This window comes from Penicillium solitum, assembly GCF_028829755.1.
Source record: "Penicillium solitum strain IBT 25940 chromosome Unknown utg000003l_segment0_segment0, whole genome shotgun sequence".
Taxonomy (NCBI): domain Eukaryota; kingdom Fungi; phylum Ascomycota; class Eurotiomycetes; order Eurotiales; family Aspergillaceae; genus Penicillium; species Penicillium solitum.
This window is the reverse complement of record NW_027072123.1, coordinates 2730515-2750612: the sequence shown is the minus strand read 5'-3', so window position 1 is coordinate 2750612 and position 20098 is coordinate 2730515. Positions and strand designations below refer to the sequence as shown.

The window sequence follows — 20098 nt, the reverse complement described above, 5'->3', positions numbered from 1 at the left end:
ACAAAATAGGCAAATGTCCGACATGCGATGATACCATGTGGCTTGAGGCGACACATGAAGTTACATACACTAGGGGGGTGGGCGGCATCTGACCACAAACTAATTTGATATCCAGCTGGTGATTGGTGACTTGATAGCTGGCAAGGTTCCAAGGTTGGCTTTGACAGGGTCATATTGAAATGGAAAAGCCGGATTCTCTTCGTGTCTACTATGGCGTTTTTCTGGGTTCTCCGGACGGAGTCTCCGTACGGAGTACTAGTTTATACATTCGTTTATAGTAGTAATGTACCTATAATGCAGGTATTCCGGGGAACCCCAGATACGCTTTTCCCCCCGCATCTCCACACCTCCGCGTTTGCCTTTATGATTTTGGGTTGCGCCTTTTCCTGTTTGGGCGTTTTACTGTTTTACTGTTTTAATGGTTTTGTATTTTCATTCAGCTTTGTTTTGTATCTTTAAAATCCCTCACCTTTGCTCCTCGTTTCTTTCTTTTTTCTTCTTCCTTCCTCCATCTTTGATATCTGACTCCCTTGCGGAATTTCATCATGGGGTACAAGATATCTAACATCTATGTCATCACCACGGTGGCCGTCATTGGCGGTGCACTATTCGGTTTTGATATCGCTTCTATGTCCGCTATGTAAGACTTCTCGTCCCTTAACGAGGTCCAAGGCGAGGGATTATGATCGCTGACTATCTCTCACAGTCTTGGCACCCAGCAGTACAAGTGTTTCTTCAACCAAACTGGTACCAACTCGGAGGGGCTATGTGGTGGCCCTACCTCTGCCAATCAGGGTGGTATCTCAGCAGCCATGCCTGGTGGTTCCTGGGTTGGTGCTCTAGCTTCCGGTTTCGTGACCGACTATCTGGGTCGCCGTGGGGCCATCCAGTCTGGCTCGGTGATCTGGTGCATTGGTAGCGCCATCGTGTGTTCATCCTTTGGAATAGCCCAGCTTGTCGTTGGCCGCTTCATCAACGGCCTTTCCGTTGGTATTCTCAGCGCCCAAGTCCCCGTCTATGTCGCCGAGTTAGCCCAGCCCAGTAAACGTGGCCAGGTCGTGGGAGCACAACAGTGGGCGATTACATGGGGTATCTTAATCATGTTCTACGTCTCCTATGGCTGTAGTTTCCTTAAAGGTCCCGCTGCGTGGCGCACTCCATGGGGTTTGCAGATGGTTCCCGCCGCGCTGCTTTTTGGGTTGGTCTTCTTGTTGCCGGAGAGTCCACGTTGGTTGGCCAAGAAGAATCGCTGGGACGAGGCTCACGAGGTTTTGGCTTCGGTCCATGCCAAAGGTGACCGAAATGCGCCCTTCGTGCAGTCAGAGCTACAAGAGATCCGTGAAATGGTCGAGTTTGAGCTCCAAAACAAGGACGCCTCATACCTCGACCTTTTCAAGGGACCTATGCTCTACCGAACCCACCTCGGTATGTTCACTCAGATTTGGTCGCAGCTCACTGGTATGAACGTCATGATGCTTTATATTACCTACGTTTTTGGTATGGCCGGGCTCACTGGAAACTCGAACCTTGTCGCATCCTCGATTCAATACGTCATCAACGTGGTGATGACCATTCTAGCTTTGCTCTTCATTGATCGTTGGGGCCGCCGAACTCCACTCTTGGTTGGTTCTACCCTCATGATGGTTTTCATGTTTGCCAACGCTGGAATCATGGCATCGTACGGCAAGCCAGCTCCGCCGGGTGGTCTCAACCATACCCCCGAACAATCGTGGGATCTCTCCGACGCCCCCAAGGCTGCCAAGGGAGTGATCGCTTGCACATATCTTTTCGTCGCCAGTTACGCCCCAACTTGGGGTCCTGTCAGCTGGATCTACCCCCCTGAGCTCTACCCCCTTCGCCTGCGTGGCAAGGCTGTCGCACTTTCGACATCGTCTAACTGGATCTTCAACTTTGCCCTATCCTACTTTGTGCCTCCCGCTTTTGAAAACATCAAATGGAAGGTTTATGTGGTCTTTGGAGTCTTTTGCTTCGCAATGACTGTTCATGTTTTCTTCGCCTTCCCTGAAACTGCTGGCAAAACCCTGGAGGAGGTCGAAACCATGTTTACCACCCCTGGTCTTACGCCCTGGAAGACCACTGTGCAGTACCATCATGTTCGCAGGCTGGAGCAGGGAGAGATTCAGTCACAGAAGACCGCCGATCTTCACGCAGAAGAAGGGACTGCCCAAGCTCCCAATTCCAGCGAGAAAGAGACCACCGTTTCGTAGGTTGAAGATACACTCGGCCTCTATAACATGGTACAGCTGAAACCAGAGTCAGTACTTTGCCATCAAATGCGCGTTTTCCATTGCCCATATGGACCCACGCTTCACCAATAGGATGGGCTGCTTTTTATCTCTCCGAGTTGTTGGGTTATTACCCCTCGATTTCCTAATCACGAGTTAACCGCGAAATACCAACGGGATCCCAATCCCTCTTGTTTTTGCTTGTACTCAAATTGTAATTTGTATCAATCAGATGGATTTATCGTAGTCTTCAATACCATTTTCTCAAACCATTGTAAATCCTCTCTACTAGCGGCTTCTTGCTTTGGTTTCGTTCAGTTTGTACTCTTTCCCTGCATCAGGAGTTTTTCTCGCAGGTTGCTGGTATGTCACTAGGTCCCCCGGTCGTGGCAATAACCTGTAAGCACTTACCAGTAATTGATAATGGGTTACGGGTTATAGAGGAGCACCACAGTAGTGTAAATGAAGTAATAGTCATGCGCAAGTCGATCTTGGTCCATGGATGCCGTCCAGGTTCATCTCCTCCGGCTTTTAAGCAGTTGAGATAGATGATGGATGGGTAGGCATGACTGATGCAAATAATGCCGAAGTCAAAAGGGAAGGCGATGAGGTTATCTGTAATTTCTATGGATTGTTCTTTGCACCAACCTTGTCTATCAGATATCTAACATCAGGTAATATCAAAGTCACGCCTCCTTTTTTAACATGCAAATTCACAATAAATTCATAATAACACGTGACTTGTAAAAAAAATATTAAGGGGCGAGTTGACCATGAGCTGTTAGAAGCACCCAAGCCTGCTGTGGACAGCATTTACTCGTCATCATCCAAACCAGGGCAATGCTCGCTGGTCTTCGCAGTTATTTCCTTGTAAGGGCCTGGGAGGGTCCAGATGATGTCGAAACTATATGAATGTTAGAGGAGATCGAGCGAGAACTATGACACGAGGGTTGAGGACTAACCTATCATCCGGATAAGATGGTGCATCCTTGACACCCAGTGTTTTCGCAATATCCGTCAGTGCATCATGCTCCCAGCAAATCAGTATATTGGCTAAGCCCTTTCCATCGTATCCATTAACCACATCCTTGACACAATCCGGGTCATCCCGATCGCAAGACGTATCAACAGTGAGACCGAGATCTTTAGCCAGCGGCTCAACGGTGTCATAGGGACGGGCGCGTTTGCCATCTGTGCCGTTCACGTTAGCCCTCGGTCTAGTCTATGATACTGCGCACCGAAGCCGCACAGGGACAGGGTGTGATCATACTGCTCTTGGGCGTTTGTGCCATAATATGGGTGATGTTGTACTCAGAATTCTTGCCGAAAACTTCGCGCAGGCATTGTGCACGTTCGAGCCCTTGTGCATTCAGTCCATTTCCTCCATCACTGGGTTTCTCTCCGTGTCGAATGAGGTAGACCGTGGGATCGCGTGCTGCTGCAAGAGAAGCAATGGCGATTATACCGTAAGGCAAAAACCCGAGCATGATGTCGGATTACTTGGAAATGGTAGAAAGAGGGATGTTTACCTCACAGCAACCTTGGGAGTAACAAGCTTATATATATGAGATAGTCTAATCCCCACCTGGGCACGCTATAATAATAGCACTTGGCCAACCATTTTCGTGATCGGCAACCCATGAAACGTTCTTGGGATGTGATTGGTTGATCGTCAGGGACTAGGCCTTATGGGGGAAATGGGCCCACATGGCCCCCAGATTTGAGCCAATACTCGGACAGTCAGAGTAGCATCGAACTGATAATGCTTTACTGACTGCAAGTGGAAACTCCTATTTTCCGTATTGTATCTTGCATCTTGAATTCATTTAAGGAAAGGATAAGCAACATCATACCAGAATGGATATCGCAGTCCACCCGCGCTTCCCGCCTCCCCCAGTTTCCTCCGAAAGCTGCAAGCATTCCAAACTAAGGAAATGGTTGAATATACATACCTCTAGCATATCCGTTGACATCCGGTTCTGGTATTTTGTCTATTTGAGCATGCGAATAGAGGAGTTTCTGAAGAGTTTCATGTTCTTCTCACTGATTGTACTTTTGGTCCACACGTAGAGTACCTGGCACACAAAAAGGCTTTACAAAACACACAGGCCGAAGAGACATGGTAAGGTGCACCCTAGGATTAGACATGTGCTATCCTGCTAAACTGATCGTGGAACTCGCATATATAGAAACACTGTATTGTGGCAGCCAAGAGTAAGTAGATCCAGCAGTGATGCTTGGCAGGTACCACCAACACCGGATTGGCCGGCAGGGTTAAGTTAGTGCACCATTTAGATTGTGGAGAGAAACAATGAGGGATATGATACGAATGGCAAAGCCTTACTATCTCATTGCTAGGTTGTGAAATTTCGAGTAGAACGGAATAATTACAAGTATACTAAACGTTTTGCTGAAGATGATCTGGAAAGGTTGTAGTGACTCACCGTGGGGAACATGGAAAAAGAAGAGATCGACACAGGAGCAAGAGTCCACTTAAAAAAAAGGCTATATATGTGGCAGCATGCACCGGACTTTAGGCCGCAGATGCGAATTTCCCGATCGGGATGCGGCCGCTTTATGAAGGTGCTTAGGGTCTCGCTCACCACTTCAAACCTTGAAAGCACAGAATGATTACTCAGTGGCCCCCCTAGTCATTCAATTGTACTAAGAACTCAGTCAGATGATAGTTACTTCACTAGTGATGCCCAGGGTATGCCTAGTAACGTTAAAATTTGGTCCACGGGTGAGCACTCCCATCGTGCTAGGTGTATGCTCAGGTTGCGCTTAGTGAACGGCTAGGCTCAGGTCGTGTTCATTGGGTTCACATAGTCCCAGTATCCATACATAATAAATTTGCCATGTGCAGAATGTCTTCCCGTGGCAAGGTAGCTGAAGGTTTTCCAGTCTGCTTTCAACCGCCCGATTCGACTTTTAAACCCTAGACAAAACGATTGATTCCAAATTGAAAGTTCGAACAGATTTTCATGTTAACATTAAAGCCACGGGCGTATGCTGGGATGGATGTCTATCCTCATTAGTGGAGGTCATGCGATCAGGGGACATCATAATTATATCATAACGGCGAACAAGTCGTCGGATGAGTAGTGACGGAGAAATGAATATGTGGCAACCCGCTGATGATTAAAACATTTAAGTAGATGGGTTATCCGTCGAAGACAGACTTCGACTTCGTTAGACGATCACTCACCTGAACCAATCACATAGATCAATATGCCGACAGAAGAAAACCTCAACGAGATGCGTGGCTACAAGGCGTAAGTATTAAATTTCAGTCCATAAAAGCTCGTCAGGATGTCTAAGGCCTAAGATTGTCTTTTACAGCGCGCTGAGAAACCCGAAAGTTGGACAAGAGGCAAAGCAAAATGCACAAGCCAAGCTTAATGAGCTCGGCGGTGATCAGCCTCGCGAGGAATTACATAAGGCAAGAGGCGATCAAAACAAAGACCCAGTGAGGGTCTCAGCTGGGCTTAAAGCGTGAGTATGACCTTAAGGGAAGGAAACATTTGAATATCTACTGATTGGCCCATGTAGCGCGCAGCATAATCCTCTCGTGACGGAGGGTGGGAAGCATAGAGCTGCTGAGAAGATGGAGCAGAGAGGTGCTCCGGAGGAGTAGACTCCTGTGGTTACTTGCTGTAACTATTCTTTCGTGAAAGTATATGGGCGCGGCACTTGTTGATATCTCCGAACCCATAGTATCAGACTGAAAGTCTGACTTTTCTCTGTCTCATAGTTCAACAGCTTCCGATACATAACTATATTTCTTCATGATCTCATGAGCCCGTAGATTCGTTATGAGCCTGGGAACTCGCCATTTACATACCACAGGGGTCCCGTCAAGCCTGGTACGACCAACCAATAAATCAAGGGAGAGCACCAAAACGGGAAGGGAAAGCCATGTCGTGCAACGTATATGCATTATCTATCTAGGATGTTCAATGGAGTTTCGGTCTTGTCACACTGGACAACCTGAGGCTGCAATATATACATTTCCCTTCCCGCGTACGGTAGACGAGGTTCACTCAAAGTTTGGCCGTCACTGCCCCTAATCCATCCGCCGCTCTTCGTAGAGACTTCCAGTACTTGTCCTTTCGCTGGAGAATCTCGAATCCTTGTTCTGCCCATTTATCTTCCCAAGGAGGGAGTGAGTAACCATCCGTTCCCGGTGCTGGTGGCCCAGCCAAATCTGTTAAGAAACCGAAATATTCCTTGAAGTCAGGCTTGATTTCGTGAAACAGGGCTGTATGGCCTTTGTATTGAAGTCTTTGGACCTCCCAAAGGTCCTGCTCCTGTGGCGTTGGCAAGGACGCTGCATTCCTTCCGGCGAAATATCGGGCAACGGCAACGGCCTGATATTCATAAACCCGGAAGCTGATCGCAGCGCGGACCTGGCCGACTAGAGCCAAAGATGGATCTCCAATCTTGAAAATGTGCTGGTAAAACCCTGCTACCCGGTTATTCGGGGTCACGGGGTTTGGGACAATGAATGGATAGGACAGTTTGTACCCAGTGGCGAAAATGATCTTGTCCACGCCCTCTAAAAAGCTGTCGTCGGAAAAGACAACATTTATCCCTTTCTCTGTTGCTTGGATCTCTTTTATCGTTGGCCTAGCATTGACATTTGGTAGATCCCATGCGGATTGCAGTGCCTCGTTCTTCCCTCTCTGGGATAGCTCGAGAGGGCCTTTCACAATGGCATGTAAATCTGCGACAAGATCTGCCGAAGAGACACTGCCTCCAACGACTACCACACGCTTGTCCACATAATCGTCTGCCTTTCGGAATGCCTTCGAATGCTCAAATGCAGTCGGATAGCGCGCGAAGGCAGCATCTAGCCCTGGAACGAAAGGAACGAAAGGCACACTGTAATGCCCCGATGCAACGATCACAGCATCGAATTGCTCTTCCCACCAATAGTCCCTGGGGGTGTTACCATCCCCGTGGCCGGACTGACGAAGTACCAAGGTCCATTTACCGTCCCGCTTTTCAACTTTTTCGACTGTTGTATTGAGCGAGGCAAGGTGAAGATAGTCTTGGAATATATCTTCCAGGTATTTTCTCACCACCCGAAATGGCCGGGTTGGGTTGGACTTCCCTAAGTGTCTGGTTGATGATGCCGAGTTTACCTCAGGAAAGGGAGTGTGCGTAAATGCCATGACTTTGGCGCCGACATTACTGTCAAGACCATCGTAAATGCCTGTACGAGACGTTACGTCTTCAGGGGAGGGAGATTTGAGCAGCGGAAGACGACTTGGGACTTCGTGGTCTTGTTCACTAGAAGAGTTTGGGGATGGAAACAGATCAGGAACCTCATCGTATTGCCAAATTCCCCCAATGTGACCCCGTCGCTCGAATAGACGTATCGTTTGGAAAATCTTCTCTTCCTGCAAGGCTTTGACAGCAGAAATGCCAGATGGACCAGCGCCGATCACAGCAACGCTTTGATACCGGGGTGCCATGACAAGTAGTCGTCTCGTGGATTGGTTTGAAAGTGAAGAATATGTGCAAAAAATATCTTGCTGTCTGTCTGAGAAATATCATCAATAGGATGCGAGCTTCTTTTAAATTGGGGCTATATTCTTATCAATTAACAAAATAGTATACAAAAGTAAGCGATGATGCCAAAATACTCCACCTTGTCGGAATTGCAGCTAAGTACGTGATGGGTCAGTATTGCTTAACACCAGCTGGGAGGGGAGATTTCATTGGGAATAACCTGCAAGATGTATTTAGGCTGGCATTGACGCAATTTGAGGTTGAGATGGTTATATTTTCGATCCAATTAACATCCGACATCCTGGTGATATGGGTGTCTTTTGGTGCATATATATAAATTCAACTTTGCTGGAAGAAATCCCCACCAAGGTAGATTGGTAAACAACGGTGGGGCTGTATTGCGAATATGTAGGGGAAGTTGCACCAAATTTGAGACTCCATGGTATAAGAGATGTCTCAAGGTTCATTTGGCAGCACACTCCCATTCCAGTTCACTTGGTTCTTTCCAATAGTTTGTGTCACTTAGTGTAAAGCCAAGTTTTTGCAACAGTTTTCCACTTCTGCTGTTATCTTTCTCTGTCTCGGCGATGAATCTTTTGACCCCTCTTTCATCCACGGACCACCGTATAATGGCCTTCGACGCTTCCTGCGCAATTCCTTGCCCCCAGAATTTTGGCGAGACACCGTATCGAAGCTCAATCATTTCGACCCACGATGGCAGCTCAGGATCTCCAGGCTCTCGTGGCGGCATCGAAGTTGTTGTCGCATCACGGAGGCCTGCATAGCCCACCCACTCGGAGGCAGCGATATGGATATTATTGAGTCCCGCAACCCGAACGTAGTCATCGCCTTTGAGTGTGACGAAACCATCATTTTGTGTGGGGTGATTGTCGGGCTCGAATGTGGATGGACCGCGCAACCCCACAGCAAAATCACCTAAACCGCGCCTTTGCCAACAACGTCCAATATCACGCGTCTGAATCACATCACGCGTCTCTTCATCGCTCCATACCCTGGCTGGAAAGTGATGCCCGAAACCCATTTGGCAGAAATCCACATTTGCATGTAAGTCGGAATAAAGCGCCCGGTATGATTTGAAGGAGACTGCTGTTGGGGTGGGAACAATAATCAATCGAGGTGTGAGAATGGCAAATTGCTCAACAAACCCTCCGTTATCCGAACCCATTTTGCAGATGATCGGACTCCAAAGGTAAAATGAAACAAGTAACAAGATCTGGACTGTATGCTTGGGTGGAAAGAAAAAGAAAAAGAAGTGTTGATTTTTCCCCTACAGGTCACGTGTATTGGTTTGATATTCCTGGCCCTTCATCCTCGGCCTGCTGATATTGGCTATTGGAGCTGGAATCTTCAAACCAAATGTTTCCCCTATGGTCCTAGACCAAATTCGCTAGACGAAATCCTACACTAAACAACTCAAGTCCGGTGAAAAGGTCATCGTCAATCCAGATGCCATGCGTACAAGGATTATGCTGGTTTTTTACGGCTTTATAAACATCGGTGCTCTCTTCATGCTCGCTACTACATATGCTGAGAAGTACGTTGGGTTATGGCTATCGTTTCTGTTGACTGAAATCATTTATTTGCTACTCCCGACTCTACTTTTAACGGTTCGCAACATAATACACAAAGAGCCACCCAGTGGGGGGACATGAGCTCACACGAGCGTTCAAGATCACAACGATCGCGCTCAAGTAAAACAAGTTTCGAGTATGGAGTACGAAGTTCTGGGATGCAGCAAACCCCGATACCCTGCATAGTAAGGGAATCACAGTGGACTGGACAAGGGATGCGGTGAATGATGTTGCAAGGACTCTCGGCAAGTCTACCAAGCCATACCTTGCTCGTTCGCACCTTTGATTTTACACACACATCTATTGCAGCACTGCGGTGTTTGATCTTTCCACTTCTGATACCGTCCCTGATCCCATTTTTCAAAATAGGCGCATGCGATGTGTTTGTTGTTTTTCCCCATCTGGAACCTCAATGTCGGTGGTATTGGCTCAGTTGGAACGAACCAAGGCGCGGCCATGATCACAAACGGGGTCCCCAATGATCTGAGCAACTTCAGCCCATTGACGATTATTGTTGCGATCCCGCTCTTGACCTTCGTGATTTACCCGGCTTTGGACCGTTATAGAATTCACGTACGGCCCATCACCCGTCTCACGTTTGGGTTCTTCTTGGCGATGGCTTCCAGCATTGTAGGGACTCTAGTGCAATGGAGAGTATACGAGCTATCGCCATGCGGATATTACACATCAACGTGCGAAACCATTGCTCCTATCAGTATTTGGTGGTAGGCTCCAACTATTGCTCTTGGGGCATTGAGCGAGTGTTTTTGTAACGTTACCACATACGAACTGGCATATGCGCGATCACCTCCAAGTATGACAGGCTTAGTTGTGGCAGTCTTCCTATTTATGAAGGCTCTCTCGAGTGCACTTGGTGAAATCTTAATTCCAGTCACGAAAGATCCGTTCTTGTTATGGGGATTTGGAGTGCACCGGCAGTTGGGCTAGCTCTCCAAACAATCATTTTGTGGGTGAGGTTCAAAGGTCTCAACAATACCATGCATGGTACAGATGATCCTCATCGCCCAGGGATGGGATGAAGAGAAATGGACAGACGCCGGTAGGAAATACGGCAAATATTTGACCTTTGAGACCTAATATCTCATAGGTTTGTCGTGATGTGAACCAGTTCAAAATTTGAAGCTCTTGCTGTCTCGTCCCCAGATGATATGGTTGCTCCCTCGAGATACCTCTCTTAAGTCTCCATGGATGACGGGTCATATCATATCATTATTTCCCTCACTTTTCAATCACTTTTTAATCACTACAAATGCGTAGAATGGTGTTTCCCCAACATTCAGCCTCTATTTTCAAATAATGGCCAGCCAGTTCTTAGGGCTTAGCTTTCCATGATCTAGACTAAGATTAGATGGTGAATAATAACTACGCGTCGCCCGAGGTTGCGAAATATGATTTAAAGATAAAACAAATACACACATGTGATGTAGTAAACAACTGCTGAACGTAGGCAGTCCAGGCAGATTTACATCAAGGATCATGTGAAACGTGATGAGGAAATCCCACCTCAACTGGGATCTTAAATGGAATGATACCAATATAAGTTTCATGCATTTAACATGTGTTGAAACAGCTGTTGTGACGTGGCATTCTCTAGTAGGATATGGGATTACTTCGAGCACCATTAAATATGGCACACTAAACACGCAATCAGCGGTGGAATGCAAGTTAATACAAGGTACGGAGTAAAAGATAAAGGATTTGAAACTGCAAAATATAATTCCATATCGGGTGAACGCACATGTAATTCGGGTTGTTGCGCCAGGTGGGATGCTGATATTGTTCAACCACATGCAAATATTTGAGCGTCTTCATGTGATTCCGAGTATTTCCCGAAGAAATTAGGGCGGTATGTTAATGCCGTCACGTGCATCCGTGCTCCGATCTCCCTACCGAGGTGGTGAAAACTTAACTTTAAATAAGGTACGGAGTTATGGAGTATTGAAAGTAAGCGACTTAAACCCCGGCGATTGCCTGTCCTCGGGGGCTCATACGCGATGTGGACATTCTATAATTATCTCATCCGGGTTTTACATATCAGAACTGCGCAATACGAAATTTGCAATTAAAAATATTGGCGGAAAAAAAAACAACTGAAATGACACGTTGTTTTTGATAGCTTTCCGATTGGGCAAATGTTAGCAGAAATGAGAGGTCATGGCGAATCGTGATGATTGAGCAAATATTACACTTCATTCAAGCCAAGATCAGTATCAATCCGCGAACGCGTACAGAGTACATTACGGCCACGTAGGTACGAAGTCCGGAGTTGTACAACGTGATACGAAAATAAGCTTAAAACAGAGTCCAAAGCAATTCCTCCAATGGCCGAAATTGCTGGTCATCCCCTGGTAAACAATGGAGCACATTTGCTGAAAGATCCTGGGTTATTTTGATTTATTATTTTGAGGGAAAGTCGTGTCTGATGACCAAAAAGCGCTTACTCCGAACGGGGTACATTTTGAACCATTGAGGGCAGTGCTCTTACCCCTGCCCCTGACAGAGCCAGTAGGACAACGGGATAACCGCCAAGCCGTTTATTAACTTTTTTCTCAACCTTTGCTTCTTAGTGGATCCCTAGATTCCCCCGAGGTCGAAAAGGGGGTGGTGTATGAGACTTCCCGCGCTGTGGATAGCCTCTGAAGGCAAACGCCGAAATGCCCAGCTAGTGCCCTAATAGCTTCCATGGATTTCGTCGTAGAATGGGATAGTATCAGATATCAGATTCAAGGGGTGGCTCTATTTTGGTAATTAATTGTGTCGATTATCGAAAAGAGTGCCAATGGACTAAAATTCCGTTGGGCCCCAGAAACGTTGAAAAGAAAAAGAAAAGAGGCTAGTGCAATGTGAATCCATGGAACAAGCGCGTCCACCCGTTAGACGATCATCCAATAAAAAGGCTGCTCTCCTGTCTGTGCGCCGAATTTGACAGTGTTCTGGAAAAGAATTGGAAAAAGGGGATTGGTCAATGTTTTTTTGAGTTCCGACAATCTAGAGCTCATTTTTTTCGGGCCTAGGGGATACTTTATGGGGGCGAAGGGGCAAAAGAAAAAAAAAAAAAAATAGAGAAATAAAACTACCCTCCTCAGTCTTCTAAACTTTTTCTTATCTCTGTCATCTCCAATAAACTACTTCAAAATGGCCGTAACACAAAGGCAGCCTGTCAAACAGGAAGAACAGGTATGGGATATCCCCCAAATCACTCAATAAACAGTGCCCATGTACTAATATTCTGCTTCTACAGCAAACCCAGCAAACCGAGGTTCCTAGCTTGCAAGCCCTCAAAGATGCAATCCCGAAGGAATGTTTCGAATCATCCCTCACGACCTCCCTCCTCTACCTCGCTCGGGATATCATCTATTGTGCAGCTCTGATTTACGCTGCCCTTCACATTCACCTCCTCCCCTCTCTGCCTATGCGAGTTGTCGCTTGGGCTGTGTATGGGTTCTTCCAGGGCTGTGTTGGCACAGGACTATGGATTCTTGCTCACGAATGTGGCCACGGCGCCTTCTCAAAGCACCAGGGTATCAATGATTTCATTGGCTGGGCTACACACTCCTTCCTTATGGTCCCATACTTCTCATGGAAGATCACCCACGCTCGCCACCACCGCTACACCGGCCACATGGAGAAGGACACCGTCTTTGTCCCCTGGACCGAGGATGATTTGGCGTCGAAGAGAAATGTCAGCATTGAGCAGTTGAAGCACCTTGCTGAGGAGACACCCATTGTCTCCTTTATCCAGCTCATCGGACACCAATTGTTGGGATGGCAGATGTATCTCATCCTGAATGTGACTGCTGGTACTAAGAGTGGCCCCGAAGGAAGTGAGAAGGTGAAGTTTGAAAGCCACTACAACCCATCGAGCTCAATCTTCACGGCCGCCCAGTGGAAGCTCATTGCCTACTCCGACATCGGCTTGCTGATCATGGGCTCCATCGTCTGGTACACTGGAACTATCATCGGAGCGTGGAATGTCTTCTTCCTCTACGTTGTCCCCTATCTCTGGGTTCACCACTGGCTGAGTACGTCTTTCATTCCCATCTTACCTAAGACTCCAGAATAAGAACTGACCGAATCGACAGTTGCCATCACATACCTTCAACACACCCACCCCGAGGTTGCTCACTACACCGCGGAAGCCTGGACTTACACCAAGGGAGCACTGGCCACCATTGACCGCACAACCGGCTTCATTGGCCGTCACTTCTTCCACGAAATCATTGACTACCATGTGGTCCACCACCTCTTCAGCCGCATTCCTTTCTACAACGCAGAAAAAGCTACCAAGGCCATCCAGCCTATGCTTGGCGAAAACTACCACGAGGAGAAGGAAGAGGGCTTCCTGTACTCGTTGATGGTCACCTTCCGCAAGTGCATCTATGTCTCGGAGAGCAAGGGACGTGCCAGTGGACAACCTGGTGTTCTGCACTTCGTTCTCTCAGATGAGAGCAAATGAGAATGGTACTGTCAGGTATCATAGACTAGCCCTTTTATAAAATCATAGACTAGATTTCAGTTATAGATTTTGGTTATACCACCGCAAGTTTGTGCAAACAACGATATATTTTTCCGCTGTGTCTGATTCCTGATATGCATGATTTGCAATTAGATATAAGCAATGTTAACTTATTACGTGAACATAAAACACCTAACGAGAGCAAACTTATGGAAGGTATTGGTCACAAGCAATCTCATCCCCATAGCCGTGCCAAGCGCCCAACACACCTACCGGGTGTTGGTGCGCCCCAGAGGATGCAATATTATCACAGGATGCAATATCTAGAAATTAGGTACCTTTTGTATGACTTGCCCATACAAAGGGTACTTAGGAACCCCGTATGTATAACACTTTTTCTCGGCCGTCGAACTAGTTAGGGAAGATATAAGAAGATATATATGGTATGAACTAAGTCTATATTAGTTAATAATAGGTTAGTAAGGAATATCAAGCAAACTTGAAGAAAAAAAGTACATAGTAAATTCTCTATAACTATAACTTCATATAGTGTCATTTCTAAATAATTAGTCTTCTTCCATATTAGATATCAAGAATTAATACTACCATTAAGTTAATTAAGCTATATTGGCACTATATATTCGTACACGTTCTATTACTTTAGCTAGTTCGAGGGTTGAGAATAAGTGTGTTATACCTTCGGGGTTTCTAAGTACCTTTTGTATGGGCAAGTCATACAAAAGGTACCTAAGTTCTAGATATTGCATCCTGTGAAAATATTGCATCCTCTGGGGCACACCAACACCCGGTAGGTGTGTTGGGCGCTTGGCACGGCTAATAGGCGGGTGTCCACTGCCCGCCCCCATAAGAACCAAGAATTGAATGTTTCATTCGAGTATCTAATCCATTATATCCACACAGATCTAATCTTGCATAAAATCAAGAGACGGCATGTTGTAAGTTGTATATGTATTGATACACGTAGTCTACGTGGCTAAGAAGAAAGTGATAACAGAAGTGTTAAATATGATGCTAATGATGATCTAACTACTACCATGAAGTCCTCTAAATAGCTTCATGGAGAAAAGGGACCAAGGCTAAAAGCCACAAAACGCTAAAGAGAGGTCTAACAACCTGCATCTAACTACATCATATAGTCCGGGTTGGTCAAACGGGGTTCAGGCGTCTTTGGCGCCTGATGAGTGTCTGTATATGCTTCACAGGCTTTGGCTAGGGTTTGGGTGAGTCGATCAAAGGCAGCGTAGAGATATCCAGATCACGGAGGCGTTTCGGGGTATCTAGGTTGCCTTTACATCATCGACCAACCCAGGGTCGGTAACATCTCCCGCGGTGGTAGAAGTGAATGCCACGACACCGTACTGTTTGATGTTGTTTTGAGGCTGAGCATGAGGCTTGCTGCAATTGCAATCTTTAGAAGTTATGGTGGGCTAAGTTGCGTCAATGATGACTAGCTTAGCGTAGGAACCGTTAAGTAGGTGACTGAGTGCAACTTTAAGATTTATAGCCCAAGGGGCAAAATGAGTTTTGCCGACGAGAGTGAGAATCACCTCGAGTGGGAACGACTTCCGAACGCTTTCGGATGACGAATCCGAACGAGGAAAACACTATGCCTTGATTGTGAAAGTTGATGTGGGTATCGATAGTAGACAATCGTGCGTTGTCGGGATGGAGACTCAATAGTGTATGACTCGAGAATTTGACAGGGCTAGGCATATGGCACCTGTCCACACTGGCTGATGATGTTGATGCTCAACTGCTTTCTAGACTGGGCGGCGGATGTTGGGAGAGGTTCGGATCCCATCACTACCCGATGAAACGAGCTTATCAGTATTCGACCCCGAGGTTCAAGAGGTAGCTAGTACTATAACGTTCTATATCGTGTCGAGAGAGGTAAAAGACTAGCCGTTGAGGCGTGAGATAAATCGATCATCGATGGAAAATGAGGTCGTGAGATGCCACCTACTACAAAGCATGATTTGCCCAGCGATAAAGGCGTATAACGCGAAGTTGATTTTCATTGTGACCTGGGGAGCTGTTTACGGGGGGCTTTACTGGTAGTTGCTGTGGAATGTGAGTTTGGCAATAGCACGGTCTGTGACAGCGAGGCTGACGAGAGAAAAGAGGAATATAACTGATACTAAGTATGTGCGCATGTGTTCAGTGTTTCGAATACACACCAAAATGGGGGTGGACAAGACTGATTAACATAGCAGGTGATGAAAAGTGGATATTTCAACAAAGCAGACGAAGCTTTACTTGACAATTTCGTAGGCTCGTGTACATGCCTATTTTAATAGGTGACGCAAAAATAAACAAGGCCAAGTCACACCTCAAAATCGATCTTTCTCCTCCCCTCCCGCCGCCAAACAACCCACCCCAAGGTAACTATCAACTTCAGACCCATAGCAAGCCATATACTAGACGCCATAGTCGTGGTCTTAGAAAGCCCACCCGCGGTCATGGCGCCCAGAAACAATGCGAGAAAAGCCCCTACTCGACGGTTGCGCTTCGGATTAAACTTTGCAGTCAGCTTTGGATCGACAAGCAGATCGCATAGCATGGCCGTCACAACAACAGTTGGGATTTCATCTAGGGCCAGGACCCGGGAAGCACAGATCTGGCCTCCTGCTTGGAAAGCTAGAAGTGATATTGCTAGGACTTGCATCCATTCAATCGGGGCTCGGGGGTCCTCAGGCTTTGGGGTAATGACCTCCAGCTGGATAAGAACGGCTGTCGCTAAAAGGGCAATAGTCTGAATGCCAAATGCGATTATCATAGTTGAGCGGCGCCGTGGCCCCAAGAACCGATGCATGTGGATGAAGATAAGATTGCTCGCAAGGAAGACGGTCAGGGCGATGAGTGACTTCGCCCAAAGATATGCTGGGGTTGCAGGTTGGCCGGAGGCACCTAAGGCTAAGAAGATGGTATTTCCTATGTCGTTTATCATTAGCCCTATGTGCTTTGTGTCGCGGGAATAAATTGCATGGAAACTATAAGCTTTACATACCTGTTTGCATACTTGAAAAGCTGCCCCATGCATTAAATGATAGCCCATCCACCAATCCACCAACGAACCCGCATATTATAAGAGGAATATCGGTATGTGTGGTGTTTATATCTGCTCGGAAGTGGCGGGAAATAGTTGAGCACACCGTGTTGTCTTCTGGTGTCTGGTTGCCAGAGACAGACACTGCTGTGCTGCCCCCAGAAGACCACATGCCCGGTGTATACTTGATTTCCTCATTGGGTCGCTCCAAGCGAAAGCTCGCGGTTGTTAACTCGTTCTGGGAGATGGAACGGTTATCAGGGGCGTGGGGGGCTGTTGTGAGTGGCTCGATATATCCCGACGGGGAAGGGGGCCGGTCGTGCATGTTCGGATTATTGTAAATGTGTGTATATATATTATATATATATATATATTATTTAAAGTCGGATAAGCTGATTATGAATAGAATCAAGCCTGGAAGGTTCCACTTTAGCAGTACCAATATTGAAAGAAATAGACTGCCAAAATAGACCCAACGGATACACCCTTCTTTAATACTGATCCATTTTTCGGATCCATTCCGATCCTCTCCATGAAAGGAATAAGCTGAATCTTCGCCAAGAGAGATAAGAAAACACGCCGATGACATGAAACATTGATACTTGCCGCATCCCTACACATTCTTACACGCCTCGTGTATGTGTTACGGAGTACACCGCCGAGGGGTATGTTGGGAGCCGAACTACTTAATCTAGATCTACTACATATGGCTCTTCATTCTACACACTCTGTGTATGCAGGCACTATGCCGTTGATTGTCGGTATAATTAGATCACATTACATGGGCAATCTTCATACAAAAAATACTCGCCCAATATGAATACCCATCCTGAAATGAGTTGATCTCACAGATCCCATCTTAGCAGAATCTGGGCGTTATCTTGGCGCTATAATTATCTTTGCTGCATGCGTAATTCATCCCCAGACCCCATTAGAAATCAAACTATAATACGACCTCGGAAGCTGGGGATTCAGGATTTACCTTGAGTGGGTGGAGTCCGTCAAGACCCGATTCTTAGGCTTCTTCGTTCCCAAGGAGCAATCCGCAGCATTTACTCACATTGTTTCTTGGCAGCATGGTTATACGTTGAGCCACTCATTGGCTAACTATATCTCGCAGAATTAGTACTCCGTACGCGGCAATCGACTGAATTTAAAATTGGAATCATTGTGACCTGTCATCATGTCATTTAAACTCGTCTGCCGCTGTGTTTATCGGATTTATATGTAATCACCTGGGCTCAGATGGCGTCTTAGAGAGTATGTATCGCCTGCTCTGGCCCCTGAAACCGTCAAAGGTAGAGTTTATTTGCCAAGGGATCGACGTATCCACCAACACTAGTCCGTTCGGGGCCTCCAAAGCACTGCAGTAAGACTAGTCGCCAAGAACGATCTCCATCAGCATCAATGGTTTACCACTAGTCTTATCTATGCATACCAACGGCTAAGTTCTGATAACACAGCCTCGAATATTGATCTTGGCGTTCACTAGGTTGACTGTGTTGATTAGAGAGCAGTTCGTGCACCGAGTTGCGCTGACGGATCAAATCTTGGCATATTCTCACTGGAATGGATATGTGAGCTGCACGAATCTATGCCCAACTTGAAAAAGAGAAGTACAGTAGCGATTACATTGGGGGATTTTATGGCCATCAGAAGTTGAGATTTCGCAAAAAGGCGGAGGAAAGAATAAAAACTGCTGTTCGGGCTCAATAGCAGGGTCATTGAATATTTCCACCCGAAAAAGCAATACTATATGCCAAGGTGTAAGAAATCGTGTTCCTTCCCATGATGTTGTTATCTTCAAACTAGCCAAGGTCGATCGCTCCATGAAGCCGCCGGCAAGACGTGATAATGCCAAGGGGATGTCTTTGGTTCACCTTCAATTGGCCAGCCCGCCGACTGGGCAGTGTTTTGGCTTTGAAACCATGTTTAACCGTTCTCCCTGTCGTGAGTGTGACATCACCACCTGATCATCGTAGAACAAGGATCCAGTTGAATACCTAGAATACTGCAATTGCTGCCAGGTGGATATTAGGTATAAGCCGACTCCTTTCGATGCTCGAATCAGATCCTCACGATCTACTCGAAAGTTTCATCGCATCGAGATGTAACTATGTAGGTTCGTTGGATGCAACATATTGTAACATACTGTAACACACAGGAGGTATAGATAGGTGTATAGTTCAACTCATGGTCTTGGTATTCACCATCTCCGAAGGATGATACCGGACGGCAAGGGTGAAGGATTAAGTGGGGATGCGGGTGTCAATGCAAATGTCAATGCCACGTTGAGGCTTTCCGCCAGTTGGGTGTTGGTCACGGCTGTGTGTCAACTTTCTTATCTTGAAGGTAGATCCTAACTTTAAGCATCCGAAATGATTTTGCCGGGGTACCCCAGCCCTCCATTCATTGAAGGGATAGCGGAAAAATCCGTTTTTAAGGCTGCGCCACTCTGAGAAGGGCCCTCGGCGTGGGGTGAATGTCGATCCTTGTCGATCATTGTCTATTATTCCTGATGCCTTGGATACACCTTCCGCCCTTGCTGCAAATAAGAGTCCGCTCACAAAGGGATACTGGTAATACTCTTCGCCAAGATATTGCGCCAGTTGATTAATGATTTCCAAGATCTGGTTCTCGGAGGAAACATCGGGGAAATGCTTGCATTGCATACAATCATTTCTCGTGTCGGCCCTGTGTGGTGTCTAGACCCGGCTTTAGTTTTCGCCGCATAAATAAATTACCGACTGATGCCTGACCAAAATGAAAACGAGCCTAAAGATGATGTGGAAAGTGGTTCATTGGTGACCCTAGGCGTTCATAGATCGTGCTGCAAATCTCATGTAAAAGTAAAATCGTACCTCCCAATGTATGAGCTCTTCTAATGGTGGCTTCGTGTATACACACCACCAGACTAACTAGGAGATCAACATTTCGTGCAGATAAATTCATTATTCTAATCTGGTCTTCACTGGAATGTTCAAGTCATTGCTTGGCTAAAGTCTGCCGTATCGACTGGGGTAAGGTGGCACCATAGGCGTTACAGACTGGTTGTTCCAGCTGGCTCTCCGACCGCAAGGCGTCCGATATGTTCCAATGGAATCCTCACCGCACAAGTTTCCGTCGAATTGGATAATACACCTTGGAGATCTCTAAAGTCCATGAAGGCTAGGTTCGATGGGGTATTTTCGTAAATAGT

At 46.6% G+C, this 20098-nt stretch overlaps 8 protein-coding genes across 8 annotated transcripts; 4 read left to right on the top strand and 4 right to left on the bottom strand.

The window, feature by feature from the left end:
* Window positions 1-545: 545 nt before the first annotated feature.
* On the top strand, window positions 546-2228 carry N7455_004969 (sugar porter family MFS transporter; the record flags this gene model as incomplete). Its single annotated transcript, XM_040962496.2, has 2 exons — window positions 546-640; window positions 707-2228. 2 exons carry the CDS (start codon window positions 546-548, stop codon window positions 2226-2228), a joined length of 1617 nt encoding a protein of 538 aa, XP_040807060.1.
* An 831-nt stretch (window positions 2229-3059) lies between these two features.
* Window positions 3060-3733, bottom strand: N7455_004968 (uncharacterized protein; the record flags this gene model as incomplete). The annotated part of the gene is made up of 3 exons (XM_040962494.2): window positions 3060-3150; window positions 3209-3437; window positions 3517-3733. 3 exons carry the CDS (start codon window positions 3731-3733, stop codon window positions 3060-3062), a joined length of 537 nt encoding a protein of 178 aa, XP_040807068.2.
* Window positions 3734-5477: 1744 nt separating this feature from the next.
* On the top strand, window positions 5478-5883 carry N7455_004967 (Con-6 family protein; the record flags this gene model as incomplete). The annotated part of the gene is made up of 3 exons (XM_040962490.2): window positions 5478-5521; window positions 5589-5741; window positions 5799-5883. The coding sequence occupies 3 exons, from the start codon at window positions 5478-5480 to the stop codon at window positions 5881-5883; spliced, it is 282 nt and encodes a 93-aa protein (XP_040807065.1).
* Window positions 5884-6289: 406 nt separating this feature from the next.
* Window positions 6290-7726, bottom strand: N7455_004966 (uncharacterized protein; the record flags this gene model as incomplete). Its single annotated transcript, XM_040962498.2, has 1 exon — window positions 6290-7726. The coding sequence occupies one exon, from the start codon at window positions 7724-7726 to the stop codon at window positions 6290-6292; it is 1437 nt and encodes a 478-aa protein (XP_040807063.1).
* A 500-nt stretch (window positions 7727-8226) lies between these two features.
* Window positions 8227-8949, bottom strand: N7455_004965 (GNAT family N-acetyltransferase; the record flags this gene model as incomplete). The annotated part of the gene is made up of 1 exon (XM_040962493.2): window positions 8227-8949. One exon carries the CDS (start codon window positions 8947-8949, stop codon window positions 8227-8229), a length of 723 nt encoding a protein of 240 aa, XP_040807062.2.
* A 226-nt stretch (window positions 8950-9175) lies between these two features.
* N7455_004964 (uncharacterized protein) lies at window positions 9176-10303 on the top strand (the record flags this gene model as incomplete). Its single annotated transcript, XM_065604924.1, is given in 5 exon segments — window positions 9176-9391; window positions 9424-9540; window positions 9725-9985; window positions 9999-10070; window positions 10085-10303. Coding segments are annotated over 5 exon segments (885 nt in total), but the record flags the coding sequence as incomplete, so codon positions are not given.
* A 2208-nt stretch (window positions 10304-12511) lies between these two features.
* On the top strand, window positions 12512-13832 carry N7455_004963 (oleate delta-12 desaturase; the record flags this gene model as incomplete). The annotated part of the gene is made up of 3 exons (XM_040961396.2): window positions 12512-12553; window positions 12618-13398; window positions 13459-13832. The coding sequence occupies 3 exons, from the start codon at window positions 12512-12514 to the stop codon at window positions 13830-13832; spliced, it is 1197 nt and encodes a 398-aa protein (XP_040808162.2).
* A 2344-nt stretch (window positions 13833-16176) lies between these two features.
* N7455_004962 (YoaK family protein) lies at window positions 16177-17224 on the bottom strand (the record flags this gene model as incomplete). Its single annotated transcript, XM_040961365.2, has 2 exons — window positions 16177-16784; window positions 16861-17224. The coding sequence occupies 2 exons, from the start codon at window positions 17222-17224 to the stop codon at window positions 16177-16179; spliced, it is 972 nt and encodes a 323-aa protein (XP_040808187.2).
* Between the last annotated feature and the right edge of the window lie 2874 nt (window positions 17225-20098).